At 35.6% G+C, this 19,738-nt stretch overlaps 1 protein-coding gene across 1 annotated transcript in view; it reads left to right on the plus strand.

Annotated features, from left to right (window-relative positions):
• The window catches only part of CACNA1D (calcium channel, voltage-dependent, L type, alpha 1D subunit), a 154,843-nt gene that overhangs the window by 53,888 nt on the left and 81,217 nt on the right, over positions 1–19,738 (plus strand). Inside the window, exons 4-7 of the mRNA XM_009993306.1 lie at positions 131–273; positions 1,644–1,796; positions 2,171–2,367; positions 11,187–11,290. Coding sequence (XP_009991608.1) covers positions 131–273; positions 1,644–1,796; positions 2,171–2,367; positions 11,187–11,290 — 597 coding nt within the window. The remainder of the gene's footprint in view (positions 1–130; positions 274–1,643; positions 1,797–2,170; positions 2,368–11,186; positions 11,291–19,738) is intronic.

Here is a 19,738-nt window from a genome sequence, read left to right on the forward strand (position 1 = left end):
TATAAATATACCTCTCATTTTGACAGCTGAACAGCTTTTCAGAATTATCTGCAGTTCAAGTAATTTCCTAGTACCTTTAATTGCATGGTAAATGGATGGTGATTACCTTACCTTTTGTCTCATTTTCTAGATTATTTAGTGTAATATTGGAACAATTAACCAAAGAAACAGAAGGTGGCAGCCACTCAGGTGGCAAACCTGGTGGCTTTGATGTCAAAGCCCTAAGAGCCTTTCGTGTATTGCGACCTCTCCGGCTTGTATCAGGAGTGCCCAGTAAGCTCTCTTCTATTTAATTCCATTGGAATGAATACTGTAATTGGTCTGATTATTTAACTTGTTCCAGACACTAACAGAAATGAGATAATATTAAGTTGATTTTTTTGGTTATCTGGTTATGTATATAAAGTGAGTTCAAGATGAATGATACCCTATTGCAAGTTGAACAAAGGACTCTGAATTCAGTCAGTGAATGATCTTCTTACACAGTTCAATAAGCAGACAGGGGAATACACTTCCTTTTTAGAAGCTTTGTATAAAAGTAAATTACATGGTAAGATGCAAATATACCAGAAAATAAAAATCAGGGTTTTTTTTAATTCCAAAACCTTGCAGATCTGGAAGTGTAGGTGGTCCTAAAATAGTTTGTATGTTGGTAAGTGTATGCCAAATCACATTACACATTTCTTATTTCCTGCCCCCTCCAATGCACATGAATGCCTTGTTTATCTCAGTAGAGCTAACAGATAAATTAGGAAACTTAAAAAGCAGAACAACATAATCAAAGGAAAGCAGCTGAATTTTCTGATAATTTTTCCTGTTGTCTTTTAATACATCATTAATTACTGAGATAAGAGGTTCACAATGTATGGTTCAGCTCTTTCCAAGATATTCAAAATAAGAATACTAGTGCTGTGTTTGCTATATTGTAGTCTAGTTATTGTCATGGTAGATATTTAGCAAAAGAACTTAAGTGAAGAAATAGGCAGTCTTGAGAAATGTTAGAAAGGAAGTCTATTAAAAGTGAGACACCTTTTGTTTTCATCGGTGCTAGGGCAGCTCAATTAGACTGGGATGTACATCTTTGGTAAAATGAGAATTTGACTAAATATTTGAAGAAAGAAAAATGGAGGACTGAAAGTGATGTGAGGGATAAATGATAAAGTAAGTTTATTCAGAGTGAAAATGTATTTTCCCAGGTAACTAGAATCTATATATCTCTCCAAACCAAAAATGCAGTTCTGCTTTTGGGTGAGCATGTGTTTCCTGAGGACTTCCCCAAAGTTCTGGCTGTAGCACAGAACTTTTTAAAGGTCATATAAAATGACAGCCACACACTGACTACATGCCCTTTCTTTCTAGGAACCCAGAAAATCTAGTGACACATTTCAAGCATTGACTTTTATGACATAACCACTATTAATAGAGGAAATAATTAGAATTTGACACAAAGTTTTAGATTATTATGAAGTATTTTATGTCATAGGAACATTTTGTGGTTCTGGGCAGTAGAATTTTTTTCTTTTAGAACTGATTCACTCTGTGTGCCTGCATCATTAATTTCTAGCCATGTGTAAGTATAGAAAATTTGATAAGGCAAGACACAGAAGTCTGGTTCGTGTCTTATATCTTCTTTTTTCTTTTAGGTTTACAAGTTGTCCTGAACTCCATTATAAAAGCCATGGTCCCCCTTCTCCATATTGCCCTTTTGGTATTGTTTGTAATCATAATCTATGCTATTATAGGATTGGAACTTTTTATTGGAAAAATGCACAAATCTTGTTTTCTTATTGATTCAGGTAAGTCATTAAACTTTTTACTGAAGTATGGAATTAATTTTCTTTCAAGACTGGGATTTCAATTTGAAATAGAACATGGACCAAAGCACTAAAACTACTGTAACCAGTTTTCATTGTGGGTCATAATTTTAGGGAGAGTGCATTATATTTTTAAAAACAACAACAAAAATGCAAATCAGAGACTAAAATGTGCTGAATAGTTTTAATTTCTGAAATGTGTTACTGAAATGTCATTAGTGAAGATAATAAGGGTCATATTCCACAAGGGACAACTCAGTAGTTTTTTTTCTTCCCAAAAGGGTTGATATTTCTTTGTGCAAAGTTAACTCAGATTTTGAGAACTGAAAGTTATGGTTTTTTTGGTCAATTTTCAGATATACTAGTTGAAGAAGATCCAGCACCTTGTGCATTCTCAGGGAATGGACGTCAGTGTGTCATGAATGGCACCGAATGTAAGGGTGGATGGGTTGGACCCAATGGAGGCATAACCAACTTTGACAATTTTGCATTTGCAATGTTGACTGTGTTCCAGTGTATAACCATGGAAGGATGGACTGATGTGTTATACTGGGTAAGTTCATCAACCACCGAGTTGTGTTTACTTTTAAACAAGCCTCTGTGTTCAAGAGAGAAATGAGCCATTTTACAATCCTTTCATCAGGAAATCTTGGGGAGTCTTGCAGTAGAAAAGCTCAGCTGCATACTTTTTCCAGTCACAGCATTTGACTGGACTCCAGGCTAAGAAGACATTCAGAAACAAATTTATTCATTGCTTATTTGAGGTTTTTTTGCCTATTCCATTTGGATAAGTGTAATATTATGTTTATGTCCTTTGGACCAGCATTTTTTTTTTTCATACAAGCCTACAGTTTTAAGTGTGTCTTTTCTGATTAAGCTTAAGAGGTCTCTTTTTGCAGTATTTCTGCAAAAGATTTCACAACATTAACATAAATTAGAACGAAGCAAGCTCCCAACTGTCATTGCTTGGGGACTGCAAACCATTTGCTAACCAATTCACAAAGAACAAATTGCAAGAGCTGTGTTTCTGTAGAAGCAGTAAAAGATATTTTAAAAATGTGTGTAAGTCCCAACATAAAAAATGCTCTATCATCAATTATGGAGACTCCACAATCTTTAATCATAGACAGCTGGACATAGACTGAGAAACTGAAGTTATTTTTAGTTCTGATTTTACAAATGAGAATGGAGGACAAAGAACACAGAGATTTTTAAAGAAACAGGGTCACGTAAATATACAGGTAGATATTTCTCTGATTAACCCCATTCTAATCTTAGCAAATTACATCCTTTTGTGAATCTTTAAGCACCTAAGTATTTGACATCAGTGATTTGTCCCAGGTTGTTCAAGTCTGTGACACAACCTACCTACCATAGTTGCTGAAAATTAATGGGAATGTTCTGTATTAGAGAAGCAAATATTTATTGACCTAGAGAAATATAATCAAAGTCACATATTCAAGTGGCTTTGGAATCTGTCTTAACCAATATTTATATAATTAAATTATAGATCTGTTTTCTTTCTCTCTGTAGACCAACAAATTACCCATTGTCAGCTGAAATTACTTGCTGAGAACAAGAGAAATGACAATTTATTAGTTTTAATTTTACCTCTGGATTAAGCTGACATAGATTTAGCTATTGCTAGTTAAAAATTGGAAAAAGATTTTAATTGCAAATTGTGAAAATATTACAGGAATAGTAGATTGTAGTAGAAAATGTCTAAAGAATCTAAGAATACCATTTAACTAGAAGTGCATGGGTTTTGTGGGTTGCTTTTAACCTGGAAATATGATGATACACACAGACGGAATGAGTTTTATACAAAACAAACAAAACCAAACACAAAAGTATTAGAAATTGCACAAAATTCAGATTTTCATTTGGTCACTGTGTGAAGAGTAAAATTAACTATGTGGGCATATCTTGCTAGCAGGTGTAATATGAGTGGGTGAAGTACGTGCAATATTTTGCATCATGATTTGTGGCATTCTGTTAGCAAGAATGACAGCTGAAAATGACAGCTTCCAATAACAGTCACTAGCACAGCTCTTTATCACCTCGTTAACAGCAGTAAACTTGGATCAAAAATTCTCCAAGCATCAATGATTTTTCTCTTATGCACATCTATTATAGATTAAGGGCTTGATCCTGCTACTGCTTGGATCCTGGTGACTCACATGGACATCCTGCTGCTCACCAGTTTGCATCTGAATCCCATATGTAACTCATTGGATAGCATGTGTTACATGTTTCATCCACAAAAAGTGCGACTCAGTGCCAAAAGTTAGACTTTATAGGTAGCTTTCTTGTTTTTGCCAGAACTGTTTCTTTCCAGTCAAAGTTCTGTTTGCTCTCTAGCCCTAACTAAAGGCTTACACTATTAGTTTTGGACCCCAATGCAGTCCTTGTTATTGGCAAAGAGGCAGCTTCTGTATGCCCGATTTTTAATGGTCTGGCTCACATTCTGAAGCTGAGAGCATTATATTCTTTGCCTCATTTTCAATTTGTGCTAGCAAACACTAAAGAATTACAAAATCTGAGTCTGCATTTGCATATCTGGCTCTAGGTTTTTTCCATGTCTTTCAAACATCTAGAAATATAATCTATTAATGGCACACATATTTTGTAAATTGCTTTTTATTTTTAGCTATTTCACTTGACACGTAGGAACACACATAATGAGCAGTGGTACTTGCCAGTAAACCCCCAATTTTCTTATGAGTACCAAAATTATCGCATTTAATTCTACTTGTTTTTGCCATAGTGAAGTTATCTTGAGTTACTACACTTGAATAATCTACCCTGACACTACTGTAACTTGAGGGAGAGATGGGCAGGGCCTCTGTGAAACAAGCTGCAACCAGGTTGTCAGCACAGGTGATTCAATGGTGAAGCAACTGTAATAATAGTGGCTACTGAATTTTACTAAGTCAATTTTATGGACAGGCATTGCATTACTAGCTGAAATCTTAATGGGCCTTCAGTTCTGACACCTGACTAGCACTGTTCAGATTGATCTGGAGATTTTTGAGGTTGAAGCACTGGAGACGAAATTGCTGAATAATGGCAGTGATGTCCTATATGGTTTTGCCTATTAATACACCTACTGATATGTTAACAAGATATTTTCACAAGGATTCATGTTTAAAATACACAATTCATTACTTAAAATATCTAGACTATCTAAAATAGAAAACTTGCATAAGGTTTAAGGAATGGGCTGCTAGTTTTTATAATACACTCTCTACTGTTATGTCAAAATCATAGAACTGTGTCCTTTTCTGCCATTTGATAGTAACACCTTGTCATCAAATATGTCCTCTATTTATAATTCCTCTGTTTTTCTAACAAAAGGTGTGCACTTAGAAATCTGTTTCTTACTTCATAAATTAAAATTTATATGTGCCAATATACTACTTGTAGCATCCTAGAAGATTTTAAGGAAATCAATCCTTTCTATAACATAGCCTGTTCACGCTGCAGTGCAGTTTTGTGTATGTGTAGTATGCAGGTGTCTACACAGCCATGGCATTAATGTTACTGGAAGTGACATCATGATAGAAGAAGAGACTGTATCAGTATTTCTTTCAATGTCTTTCCATAACCAAATATAGGAGCTATGGCTTCCTTACAAGCTTCTCAATAGTGTAAGTTGATTTTATTTTTTTTTATAGTATATAAACAAAAAGGTAGAAAATCACTGTTTTCTAGCTTGGTGAGGATTTGTAAAAAATTACTAACTCCCACATAAACCTATGCATAGAAAAGAAAATAATTAGAATAATAAATCAAGGTAGTCTGTTATTTCTCAGAGTGTCAATCAGATGATCAGAAATTCAATCTTCTAATCGTGTCACATTTTCGAATGCTCCTAATTCAAGAATGGTAAAGGAGAGCCTACTCAGGAGTATTATAAAGGGATATAATTAAACCAGCTGATGTGCAGCAAAAGATTTTTCCTAAACAAAATAATTTTTTTTGCAAATATATTTAATGAGAGAACCCCTGGACTCAGGCACAAAGTGTATTATTAGTCCATAAACAAGAAGCTGCAGAATATATCTGATGTATTATCAGAAGTGTGATCAGAGTGCTGAGCAAGAATCTCTAAAAAATCTTGATCAACAGTCAAACAGGCAAAAATAATCTAGAACTTTGTATTGAATAACTCAATCTGATACGATACAACTACTTTGAGTGATTTAAGTCTTATTAGTCCCATTACAACAGAAAAAATGGAAGTCATATTATTGCATCCAAACAGTACTTGTCAGCAATTGATTTCAGCTTACAGAGAAGTCAAAGAATGCTTGCCAGCTTTTCCCCCCTGTGTAAAACAGTGGCAAATATTCAGCAAACAATTTTAAAATAATGAGAAAATATGCTAGAAAAATACCAGAAAATATTTATTTCTGCCTTTGTCTGTTTTGTACTAAGGATAGGTTAATGCTGTGATCTTAGCATCACTCAGCACCACTCATGGGTCGTTTAAGGGAGACTCTTCAGTGAAACAAGGCAGCTCATCCCCAAAGGCATTGATGTGCTGGATGCACAGTGCTCCCAGCCCCAGATGACTACATAGCCAGAAATTTGACACATGATATCCAGCTGGAGAAAGAGTCTTAGACATTTGGGATGACAGTATTAATATACTGCATAAATCCCACTTACAAGCCAGGGGTTGCAGGCAGGGTTTTTTTTGAATTTGCACGTTAATGACTTGAATTCCGTTTTATGTTAAAATCTAGTTTAACCTCACTGCCTTTAAGGTAATAATTTGGACTAATTACTTTGTTATCCAGATAGAAAAAGCTCCAAATCAACCAATTTTAGATTGCAAAGAGACAAGACTTAAATTACCAATAAATTAAAAAGCTCAAAAAGAGGGCATGGTCAAATGCAGAGGTACCAAGCCAGGGAAGATACATATTAAAAGTTTGAATTAGCAAATGAGCATCTTAATACAAAGACTCAACCTGAGGAGGATTTTACACCAACTCACAGGGAATCATCTTTCCCATGAAATGAACTTCATTTACTTTGACAGGATGTCTAGTATCTCAGTCTTAGCTGACTGCTGGCCTGTGCTACAATCAAAACATAAAAATAATTTCTTGTCATAGATCATTGCAAATACTCGAAAGAACATACTATTTCTCCCCAGAAAATTTAAATAAAAGGGATAGAATTTGGATTAGAAGTAAGCTAGACTTCAGGTAGTGCTAAGAACTCCAGAAGTTGAATAGCTAGTTTCTTCCAAGAACTTTGCCACAAGAAGCAAACAATCCTTTTCAAAACATTCTAGTTCCCAGATGGTTACAGGATAGCAGTTTAGAAGATAAATTTGCATAATCTTTGGGGTTTTATTCATTGCTTCTACCTAAACTAAGGTAACAACTGTACATCATCAATCCAAATTGTATGTGCTATTTTGCTTGCATTTTTTTTGTATCCAGCATTTAAGAAATACTAAATAAATGCAATTATGATATAATTTTGTAAGGTATGTGTATAGGTGGCATAGGAGATATGAAAAGTATTTAGTACAAGTTACCAAAGTGGATACTATGTGCATTTTAATACATTGTAGCCAAATATTTCAAAATAAGCACACTATTAATCACATTAATTTTAACAGGTTTTTGAGCTTTTAGCTTTAACAAAGCAAATCAGTACATAGGTTTTATAAATTGCTTACATGTAATTAGTTTGGGCAATATAGATAAATAGGTAGAAGCACTAACAAACTGTTAATTCTAAATTGATATGCTGCAATTCATGAAGGAATCAAATGCTTCCATTTCCTTATACCTGGAATATGGATTTTGTTACACCTGGTGGAGTCCTCCCATAATCCAATAGAAAACCTTCTCTGGGTTACTTTTTTGTAGAGGACGGAGCTCTGCATTTTGTTCTGGTAGTGTCCATCTGCTCTGCAGATTCAGCCTAGGAAGGCTACCTGAAAAAGAGAGAATAATTCCTTAGTAGTCACATTTGACATGTAGCCATTTCTTGGAACAATTCTTTGATTGCCCAGTCCAGTTAGGAAGTTGGTTAATGAAATGCCACCCACAATAATTGGCTAAAATAGCATTAGGTGCTTTATTTTGCCTCTAAGTGGGGAAAAAAAAGACCTGCATCTATACTTATTTCTAATTAATATTGGGAAAAAATTTAAACAATCAGCTTTTCAAGAATACATATTTATATGAGTACCTACGTTAAATACTTTATTAGCTAACAATGGATAAAGATAACGAGGTAGAAACTGAGGTCTGTTTAGATACATCAAAGCAAATTAATAAAACTGAAGCAGTGTCTTACAAGTTGAGGTGCAACTTGAGAGGGCCACTTGTGTCTTGCGTGCAACTGTATAGCATGGTTCACATACAGAAGATGGGCCAAATTTGGAGGTTATCAAGTAATTACAAGGCTCACTAGGTACTGTTCCAATTTTTCACTTCTCCAAGGGGTATATTTCTCTTTAGCCCTTAGTGCCTGAGCCCTGTTTTTCCATTTGTTGCTGAGCTGAAACAAAGCAGTGGTCTCTGAGTTCCCATCCCACCAGTGTATCTCTCGGCTGTGTGTGTGTTGGCAGCACAACAAAGCTGAGTTTGGCCAACCAGGAGAATGTCAGAGAAATCTGTGCTTCAACTCCAGAACCCAGATAAGATTGAAAGTAAAATTACATGCTTTTACAAACCAGCCTGGAGGCTGCTCTGCTTCAAGCACAGCCTGTTTTAAGTCAGCTTTAAGTTAACTCCACTTCAGCCGGAATATCCCGGAACACAACCTTTGAAGATAGAAGGCTTTGAAAAGCTGTCTGTTACACTCTGAAATGAGTAGAATAAATTGCCTGTGATCTGAGCTTTTGTGAACCCACGTTGTGTGCTTTGAAGAATACAGGATTATTCCCATTTAAAAAAAAACACAAACTATTCATTTCTGAAGGATTTTTACACCTCTTGAGAGCCTGAGTTTGTCAATCTTAATAATTCTTAAGATTATTAGGTTGATTATAGTTAACTATAAGTAAGTGCACCAGTTGTGTGTCTGTTGGAATGTTACAAGAAGTGGAAGGTAAAACTGAAAGCTAAGGAAATTAAAACTTATATTAAGCAAGCTTGAAACATCATGGGAAATGGTTCAAAATAGGTTAATGCATCAGCACATTATATCTGCAAGAGTACAAATGCATTACTGCATTGCTTTATTGTTATCCCCAGTTAGGGCTTAGATTAGTAGACACATACCAAGAGCTTGCATCAATTTTCAGTAAAATACAGTGAGGTCTACAGAAAATAAGGCACTGATCTGCATGCAATTGCATATGAGGTTTTTGCTTACAACTATCACAGATAGAGGTAAATTACATTTTAATGATTTAACTGCTCTTTTAGATGGTTACGTCTGCTGTAAATTTTGCCTTCTCCATTTTCACTTCAGTCTTGGTCTCTGATCATCTGCTCTGCATTGTGGTGACAATTGACTCCAACTACAGCAGAGCTAACAAGATATAACAAGATATTTCACTCCAAATGCCAGATGAGGCTGATTCAGACTGTACCACGTTTGTCCTATCAGCTTAGGATAATTCTTCAAGAATTTGCAGACATATACTTGCAAACATATACATGTAAATATAAAGAGACAATTATACAGTGAAAATCAATTTTTCTCCACCAATTTAACTTGCATGGAGTAACCTGTCTCCAGATCTGGTAGCATAAAAAAATGGCCTTTTAGGAATTTGATCTTGAATTAGAACCAATGTGTGCCACTAGATTAAGGGTTCCTGAGTTAGGAATGCTTTTGAATTAATCCAGCATCTGCCCAGACCAAAGCATTTCTTCTAGCACTATTTAGCTGCAGTTTCCAATTTTTATATCACAGGGAATTAGTCCTAAACAGATTGGCCTAAAATAGTGGGCTTAAAATCCAACTTTTTTTTTTTTTTTTCTTCTGGATAGGTCTTTTTAGGTTTCCATGAGTATTTTTCTTAAGTCTGTCTTCTGATAGGTATAATGAGCTCACTAAGAATAGACAGTGGATATGGTCTTTATAGAAAAGCTTGTGTGAGTCTATCAGTTACTTCAACCTTCCTTAAAAGAAAACCACACATCAATAACAACTTTTAAAGCTTCATCTAGCCTTGCTCTTGATACAATGTTTGTTCAGAAGTGTTTTCAGAATATTTCCATGTTTCCTCTATGTATCTAAAATTTTACTTCAGTTTTTAGTTTTCCTAAAATTATGTTCATAAGTTTACACAAATTCATTCTCATTAAAAAATAATTTAAAAAGAACAAAAAATTAAAATGGCTGACTGCTTCCAATTTCAGGAAAAAAATATTGCAAATTCAGTGTTACAGATAAAATATTGCTTGTGCTGTTGAAATAGGTATTACTTTCTCTTTTCTTAAAGGATCATTAATGTAGCTAAGATACATATGGACTAAAAATCCTACTATTCAATATACTTTGTCAGCATTTTAATTTGAGATCTGAAACACAGTTCATATTCTAGGTGTTGAAGAACAAGTGTTGCAGTGCTCCATTTATGTTTGATAACTTTTTTGGTCTAAATGCTACATTCACTCAGTTTGTTGTTTTGCAGTATGTATTAGAGATGCAAAGTGAATATGATAAGTGTCTTCTTTCTTGTGCTGCCCTTGGAATACTGAAGGAATGCATAGAGTGCTAAATCACCTGAATGATGAAATTCTCTTTTTCTCTGACTCTTCATTGCTATTACTATAGTGATCTACTCTATAAGGTCATCTTATTTCTTGCAGATGAATGATGCTATGGGATTTGAATTGCCATGGGTGTATTTTGTCAGTCTCGTCATCTTTGGGTCATTTTTCGTACTAAATCTTGTTCTTGGTGTATTGAGCGGGTAAGCATACACCTTTTTCATCATGAAGGCAGAGTCCTGAATTCAGTTGCCATGAACACACAGGTTTTCTTATACAGGTGAGACTTCAGTTGTGGTGACATCTTTTAATAAATCTTTACTTCTTCCTTCTCTAGAAAAGAAAATTTTCTTTAGCTATCGTATAAAATATATCAAGATCAGATTTTCAACATACCAATATATATTCTTCATGCTGAATATTTGTGGCACAATTATAAAAATTACTAATGATTATCTGGTACTTATTTAAATACTGTTTTAATTAATCTTCTAAGGCGTCATCTACAACATTGGGTAAGTAAAGAAATTAAATATTAATTGATTTTATTTTTTTAAAAGACCTGAACAAAACAAAATTTCAGTGTTAAAACCTACGTGATCTGGCAGCTGCAAAAAGGACTCTGCTGTTTAATGAGTGACTGAATCATAACTTATTTCCTTACATTTTACAGGTAAATGATGCAATAGGATGTGAATGGCCATGGATCTATTTTGTTAGTCTTATCATCCTTGGCTCATTTTTCGTACTTAACCTGGTTCTTGGTGTACTTAGTGGGTAAGCAGTTGAGTTAACATCGTGTTTGCTACTGCTACTTGTAAGATGGCCTCTGCATTTACTCAAGCTTCTGAGCAATGGCTTTTTTGCATGCACTTGAGATTCTTATGTCATCCTACCAGTGTTTGCTCTTTTGACTGAACTGTGTGATTCTATTGCCTGTATCTGTCTGACATCACGTTCACCATGCTTGCCAAAAATATTCCCTAAATGAGGCAATGATCTTATTATTCTATGATATTCCATCAGGGAGAAACACTATTTTGCACACAGAGATCAGCGATGCACCTGTGCAAATATCCTCCTCTATAGTTACAGACAAGTGCCCTTTTTTGAAAGTCTTACTTTTGCTTTTGTTCAAATATACATGAAGTAATTGAAGTGTTAATAATGTTTACCAGTCACAATATGTTTGTAATGGGTGCTTCAAGGTCTGTCTTACAGAAAGAGTATGACTAGACTACTTTGACACAAAGTTTTGAGTGCCTCCTGTGTTGTAGAGCTGTGTATTGCTGTGACAACCTGCACGAGAAAGCTGATATCTTTATCAATAATCAAGTATCAATTTAACATACTTGTCATAGGGATGTTGTCACAGCTTTTTGTTGGATTGTGCAACTCCTGACTCCAGCCAAGAACTTGGTGTCAGCTGTAAAACTGTAGTTTATAGCAACAGTTTGCAAGGTTTTCTTCTTGCAAGGTTTTCTTCTTGCAAATCTCCCTTACTAAGAATACAACTCTACTTTGCCATTTCCTGGTTTCTGACACACTTGAGCTTGGGAAACTCCTGTTAATAGTAAAGATATTTTCTGATAAATAAAAGATCCAGCTAGCAATTGAATACCAAAAATATTATAATTGTGTGTTTTAACTTTTAGTTATGTAACAGGTAATATTGTTTGGGCAGCCTTAGGCAAGCTGTGCCATCTTTTTAAGCCAACAGAAAAATTTCTGTTGCATAGAAAGGAGCCAGACACCAGAGCTAATGGTGTCATCAGGCTGCTGGTGATGTGCACAGCCCTATTGATGGTTTTGCCATGTTTTAAATTAGATTTGAAAGAAATTCTAATGCGTAATTATATTCCTGGAAATCAGGCAATCAAACAAAATTTCCAGGTGCCAGTAACTACGTTACAAGGATATTTTTATTGATGAATGGTTTTACAATGTGTTTTTTAAAACCTTAAGTCACCTATCTGTGACATACTACTGTTGAACACTGGAAACAAGGGACAGTGTAGTTTTACCTTGCTGTCAGAATCACTTTAGAAAGTAGATGTTTAAAAGCAAGGAGATAGTGCTAAAAAGACTTAGAGTTTTAGATTTAATCTCTTCCTTCAAACACCTACCATGCAAGTCTAATACAGTCCTATTTGCTTTATTTTTTGAGGGACACATGCAAACTGTTGCAGAACGAAGGGACTAGCATTCATGTTACAGCCACACTAGGCAAAGAATGAAAGAGAAGGACAGATAAATGAGGGTAGTTGGGATGTAATTAATTTCTTCTTTTGATACTGTTAGCTAACATTGCTGCATGACTGAAGATTAGGTTTTCACAGTTCCTTTCCTTGGCCCTTAAGAAGGCTGTATGCAGCAATTATTATTCTTCCCATTGTGTGAAGCTGTCCTGTGGTAACAGTTGATATTCTTCTTTTTCTGGCATGACTTAAATTGTCATTGGTTTCAGAATTTTTGGGTTTTTTTAAAGTTGTGGGAAAGTAATGCCAAATTTGCTATTTTGTCGCACATGTTATTTTCTTCTATTGAAGCCTTGGAAATCTAGACAGACCCTCACAACTAAGCTTTACATGTGATTTAATACATTTGAAGCACTTAATAAAGTTTGAAACATTGTTATGCGTATGTTGGAACATGGAGTTGTTCCTTTAGCTCCTGTTACAACACAGGGGAAGAGGTATCCCCTTGGCCTTGGGTTCCATTCTGCAGACAAGGAATCATTAATGATTACTAAGTGTTTCTTGATCCATAGAGCTCTAATGCTCCTCAGAACCTTTGCTGGTTTGCCTTTGATTTCCAGCCAACAGAAATGTCAGTGTTAAGTGTGATATGAACTCTCCTTAAATTAATAAATTCATTCATTCCTAAATTTATTTCCTGCCATAGTGTCACCTAATTGCAGTGTCATTTGAGTGCTCAGGGTGCTTGATGAGTTTTTTGAATCCATCTTTGCCCAAAATACGTCAAAGAGCCTTCCTAACACTCCAGTTTTTTATTTTCTATGCTGAAGAAAATTATGCTAGTGAACTGAGACATGATATATAAATATCACCAATGATTGACATTGAGAGTGGGAGAAGAAAGGAAGAGAGCATTCCTAAAAGACACCTGTTGTACCAAACATTAGTTTGGTACATAAGTGAAGAATGTGCCCTGGCATACTTGTCTGATGTTCTGACAAGGACAGCATGGATTTACTTTTATCTTTACACTGATTTATTTTTATCACTAAATTCCATTTACATATAATATTTTTCACATTTTTTTTCTATTTAAACATACCTGTCTCAATTTTATGGTTATAAATTATGTATTAGTAAAGTCCTATGTAGGTATTTGTATTCCTTAGCAGAAAGCTAATATTTTTTATTCTAAGCCAAGTATTGAGTGCATAACACATGAATTCTTTGGGTTTTATTTAGAGTTAATAGTTTTATGCTCTTCAAACCATAGCATGAAACTTGCTTTATGATAAACCTACAAATAAAGTTAAATTTTACTAAACAAATCAAACGTGAAGAATGCAAAAATTACACTAACTTAATTGAAAAGCATGGCTTTGCATACAGATTTTGGAATTGGAATCTGAATGCCTAATACACCTTCCCTGGATGAAAGTGCTACTTCCTGTAGTATCCAGTTATGCTTTGTAAATTGAAATCTGTCTGCTGTTTTGATCTGTTTGCAGTTTTAAAATATTCATTCATTCTCTTTGCACCCCTTTGTTACTCTGTGACCATCTGCCCCTTTGTATTTCTGTAATGCCTCCTGTGCACTGCATGTTTGATGTATTCAGATACTTTACAAATGGATGAGAATAATGATTTGGGAGATCTTTTGTTTTATGTCTAGCTGTTTCTGAGGGTGAGTATTTCCTGGTGATTCATGCTGGTTTTGCCAACCAAAAGTGACATTCTAAAAAAAATTAAAAAATAGTTCATATTTTTAATAGCAGATGTGTAAATTACTACAAATAATGTGTGTGTGGAATCTACCTGTGGTAAATATTTTAAATTCTGCATGGAAGCTGACTGTGGAGTTATTTTTTCTAAATATTCACTTGAATAACAAGGATGAAGAGAATTCATAGGCTTCAGCTCCTTTGAAATAGTCTGTTTTTTACTCTGTTTTAGGCACTACTGATATTCACATTATTCTCAGAGGGAATTCTCAATTGAAAAGCTATTTCAGCTTGCAGGACTCTACAAGAAAAGGCACTCTAGAAAAATAATCCAGGTCAGGTTTTAGAAATGGGTCTAGATCCAGCTCAGGCTCCATTTCCATCTCAAATTATTGCACCAGCTTTAAAAAAGAGAACAGAAGTTATTCCAGCTCCAGCAATGACCTGTACAAATGGTTTTAGACCCAACTCTAGATACACTGTCCAGAAATGGGCTCTAGATTCAGCTCCAGAAAAGGGATTGTGAATCAAATCCCTGTAGAGCAGCTCCAGTGAAGGTCTCTACAAAAAGCTCCAGAAGTGGCTATGGGAAAGGGCTCCAGAATAAGATCTAAATCTGTCTCCAGTAAATGGCTGGGCAATTGGACATAGATCCAGCTCTGACCTTAGTCCCACTTTGGAAAAGGGTTCTAAAATTGGCCTAAGGTCTGTTTCTGGAAAGTGGTGTAGAAATGGCTCTGGAACCAACAATAGATGTGGCTTTGAGAAAGGGCCCTAGTGATGTCTCTTGGTCCTACTTCAATAGAGGGCTCTGAAGAAGGATGTAGCTCTGGCCTGAGACTTGGCAAATAGCTCCTCCTTAAACATATTACAAAAAATTTGCTCTAGATCCAGAAATGTATCAGGAAATTTATTTGGAAGTGAGGTTCAAAACATGTGCCTGTTGGTTATTTCTATCAGCACAGTGAATTTCTTAGGAATTTAGCCAGAAGCCTGGAACTGTCAGCTGATCTTTCATAATAAGACTATATTTTTTAATTCAGTATTTGGAAATACAGAGCAAAATGTTTGCAGCTCTGGAAAGCTGCCATAGATATATGCAAATATCTTTGCATTTTCATTATCTTGGACTGGTCTGCATTTTGCTCATTCACATTACAAATTTAATGCTGTGCGTGGCTCTGAATAGTTGTTTTAGCTCCTGGAAATTGCAGGGTGATCATGACATGGTCAAAATCTATTTTGATGACTATGTCTTTTGAGCCAGCAGCACGGAGTGGGCTCAGTCTGTTAGAAACACCAAACCACCCTTTTTTTAGTCAGTGTAAATTTCTCTGGTTATGATGCAAGGACTAGACAATGCATCTTTGGGGCAACTTCACACTTGGTGGAATGGTACAGAAATTGCCACTGAGAAGCTGCCCAGCAATTCTAGCTCTGTGAAGGGTAGTTGACTGCTTCAGGAGCTTGCTTTTACCAGTAAATTTGGTTACACACAGTGTATGCAACAGGAATAAACTGGACCCGTATTCTCCAAAGTAATGAAATAAGAAGTACAGAAACTGGGAGCTGAGGACAGGCCTCCTTCAAATATTCCAAGCTAAAAGACCAGAGAATATCATGACTATTGGCATAAGAGACAGGGAGCTGAAATTGGAAAGTTAAGTAAGAAATCATGAAGTTAAGTTATAAATTATAAAGTTATGGTTATTAGAAATTTTTACAAATAAAGCTAAACCTTAAGAAAAAAGGGAGACACGCTCATCCACCTCAAAGTACCTTTTAATATATGTTGAAAGCTAAAATACATATGCCAATAGTTCAGCATGCATTAAACTGTTTCACTATGAACAGAGAAAATAATATATTACAAAACTTCATAACTTATTTATAAGAGGCATGGCTCTTAATGATGCATGATAATCTATTCCTCAGGATAGTCCTTGTCATTAGGGGATGGTTTCTGCTGACAGCATTTTCTGCTCAAGGCATTAGTATTTCTCTGGGTAGCCATGGAAACAAATAAAACCTTTGAAACACATTTAAATACATCTCTTATTTGAATTTATTGCCTTGCTACAGGACACCAAAGATTTGACATGTCCTTACATAGCTCCTCCTACATGCAAGTGTTGCAGGTTACTAAGAGAGTGTTAATTTTTTCCATCTCTTTCCCACAGTATTTTTTGCAATGTATATACATAATGATTCTAAAAGCAAAGGGTATGTACTCATCCATGCTAATCTTACAGCAGTATCTGTCCGTTAATGTTATAAAATATGTTGGCACAGATAAGCTTATTCACCTAAGAACTGTTGTCTACAGTATTTATAGAAAAAATCATAGAAAGACATTTGAATAATGATGCACCAAATAGAAAATGGCAGTGAACTGTCGTCCATAGGCTTTCAGCAAAAGGGAAATGAACTGATTTTGACAGTGTTCCTTTTCATAGCAGAGGGAAGGCTTAATATAAGAAAAAAAGTAACTCTTTAACTCTTTCACATAGATACTCAGACCATACTTTAAAAAAAAAAAAAAAGAGGGACTTTGGCACTAGAGCTCAGCAGGTTTTGAGCTAAAGCATATTCTTTTGATTGCTATGTGGCTGGTGAAAAAACTTAAAAATAGGTACAAGCCAAGGAAATGTCCTTCATTAACCAATTGGATATAATAAATAAGCAGCAACTACTTCCAGCTGTTATACAGCAATAACTCTAACCAACTGCTTTAGACAGAGTTAACAAAACGAATGGCAGTAGTTCAGTACTCTTGAATAAGAGCCTGAAGGAAACTGGTTTTGTTTCAATCCTGTTTGACTTTAACACACCAAAGTTTCTTAGGGGTTAGTCTTGTGTGATGAGTTTACTGAGGAGCACCTGGCTGGTAGCAAACCACATCAGTTTCAAAAACTGTGTTGACAGTGCACATCACAGTAGTGGGGTCAGTACACTCAGGGGTATGATCCTACTCCCAGTACTGCCAGTTCTTTCTCTAAGAAATCCAGTATGTCCTGAGCCAAACAGGTCTCTACTCAGGACAGAATGAGCACATCTTAATATGGAGTTATAAAAACAGAAAGATCACATCTCAGTTTTGTTGCTCTATTAAATTGTGCCCTATCTTGCTGTTTGACAGCTTCTCCCATTGCCTTCATGTGCACTCTGGCACAATAATGCTGCACAGGCACTCTGCTACACAGAGGTTGTGCTGGAGCCATTGAATATAAATTTTGTCAGTTACTAACAAACCATATAGAAATAACTATGGGTAAGTAATAGCAGTTTGCATTTCCCCATCAAGAACCCAATGCTCCTTGCTCAAGAGAAATTCCCACTGTTTTGGGGTTTGTTTTTGTGCTGCAGCAATGATTTTGCAGTGTTCAGCCCATGAGCTTTTATTATTTCTAAAAGGGTAACATTAATATATATCTCCAGCAATTAAAGATGTGATTGTTATTTAACCTTTTATACATCTCTAAATCTGTTGCATGTTACACCCAGCTGTGAGCTGTTGTCTATGCTTATCTGTACAGTTTAAACAGTTTGAATTCTCTGATTTGGTTCTGCTAACTTGGTGGTTGGTATGGTTACCACTGTGTGAAACCTCTCCTGTGAGTCTGGTGGCTAACACTGTACTCCAATGAGTACATTTTTGTTATGTGTCTGTTCTCTGTGAATAAACGAGTCTGGGATGTCTGGGTGACAGTTCTACATATAGCATTAACATAACACTTTCCATGTACCAGAGCCTGTGTGCAGTAAGTTGCACACTGCAGGAGATGAATTCTTTTGCTCACTATGTATGCAGGGACAAAAAAGGGCAGTAATGTGGCCACAAAGAATTAGTATCCTGGTTTATGCTTAGACATCAGAGGCAACTGTTTATTTCCTATCATTCATGCCTAGTGATGCACAGAAGTCACAGCAACACTCACGTTGCTGCACAAGCCCCCTTATGAAAAGTGTCGGCAGCCTAAGTATCTCCTTGTCTTCTTAGTTGATGTGTCCACAAATTACAGGGAGAAGGAAGAGTGTACCAGATACTCACATTTAAGCAAATTCTTGTCTTAGGATTTTTAGTTAATATGACCCTACCTCAAATTAAGATGTGAGAACCAGAGAGCTGTACTTGAGTCCCAGTAGATACTCCCTGCTGCCACCTCCAACCTGTTACATCAAGGCATTCCCAGCTGATAAGTACTAGCAGGAATTACTTCACTCTGTTGAAGAAAGAAAAACTTGACATGAAAACAATTGCACCAGACTATTGAAGCATGAACTCAAAACTTGCATTTTTATATGTTTCTGCCTCAACTACCATTGGTGATGATGGGGTTGTGCCCAAACAGAAACTGAGATAATCTTTCTACAAGGAGACCAGGAATTTTGGGCAATAAAAATAAAACTTGCATTTTATATAGTAGCCTACTTATCACTCAAAATAAGTTAGATTATGTAGGTGAATTTCTGCATAATGCTTTATTTTACAAGTGATGTCTCCTTTCTGCTGCAGATGCAATTGACAGAATTACTTACACTATGGCTGCAATTTGAAGCTTTTCTCAGTTTATAGGATATTTTCATATACTGCAATTTTTAGTCATTTAACTAGGTCAAAATTAGGCTGGCTAGGGCTTGGTTGTCTGATATATTTGCTTTAGTGGTGAAATGAAAAACTGAATTGCCTCCATCTAGGGTAGCAATAGACTGTTTTGAAGAAAAAATATTTTTGAAGGCAAAGAGGTAATTAATTATAGAATGTGTTGTTACACAAGTTATGCAGACCTGGTTTGTAAGATTCTTCAGAAGCAGAGATTTGCAAAAATTTCTTTCTAGCTCTGCTGGCCTGAAGTCTTAATTTGGAAGCATATTATCCTTTATGATATCGTGACAGTAGTAACTCTGGCTTTTTCTAGTTGAAATGAGGACAAAACCATGTTGCTTTAGTCCTGTATTTCTATCAAAAGTACTTTAATTTGTTTTATTTTTGAACTGAAATTTTACAGGCAATAAACAGCCTGATTTTCATTTCCCTTGCTGTTGTCAAATCAGAATAGCTCCTCAGGACTTACCAGTTTGCAACTTGGGTGGAGACTGATTTAAACAGTATTTTAGTGGGGAAACCTTGATGAATGCTAGAATAGTCACAACAGCCCTTTAAATGCAATTTTTGTCAGTTTAGTCAATGAAAAACACCCCCCCTCCCCCAATACACTCTTAAATGGCAGATCCAGGTAATTTTATTAAACTAGATAAGTTTGAAGTTAGCTCTTAGCACAGGCATTTGTGAAACCAAATATTTA

Source organism: Chaetura pelagica, unplaced genomic scaffold, assembly GCF_000747805.2.
Source record: "Chaetura pelagica isolate M959 unplaced genomic scaffold, ChaPel_1.0 scaffold630, whole genome shotgun sequence".
Lineage (NCBI taxonomy): Eukaryota > Metazoa > Chordata > Aves > Apodiformes > Apodidae > Chaetura > Chaetura pelagica.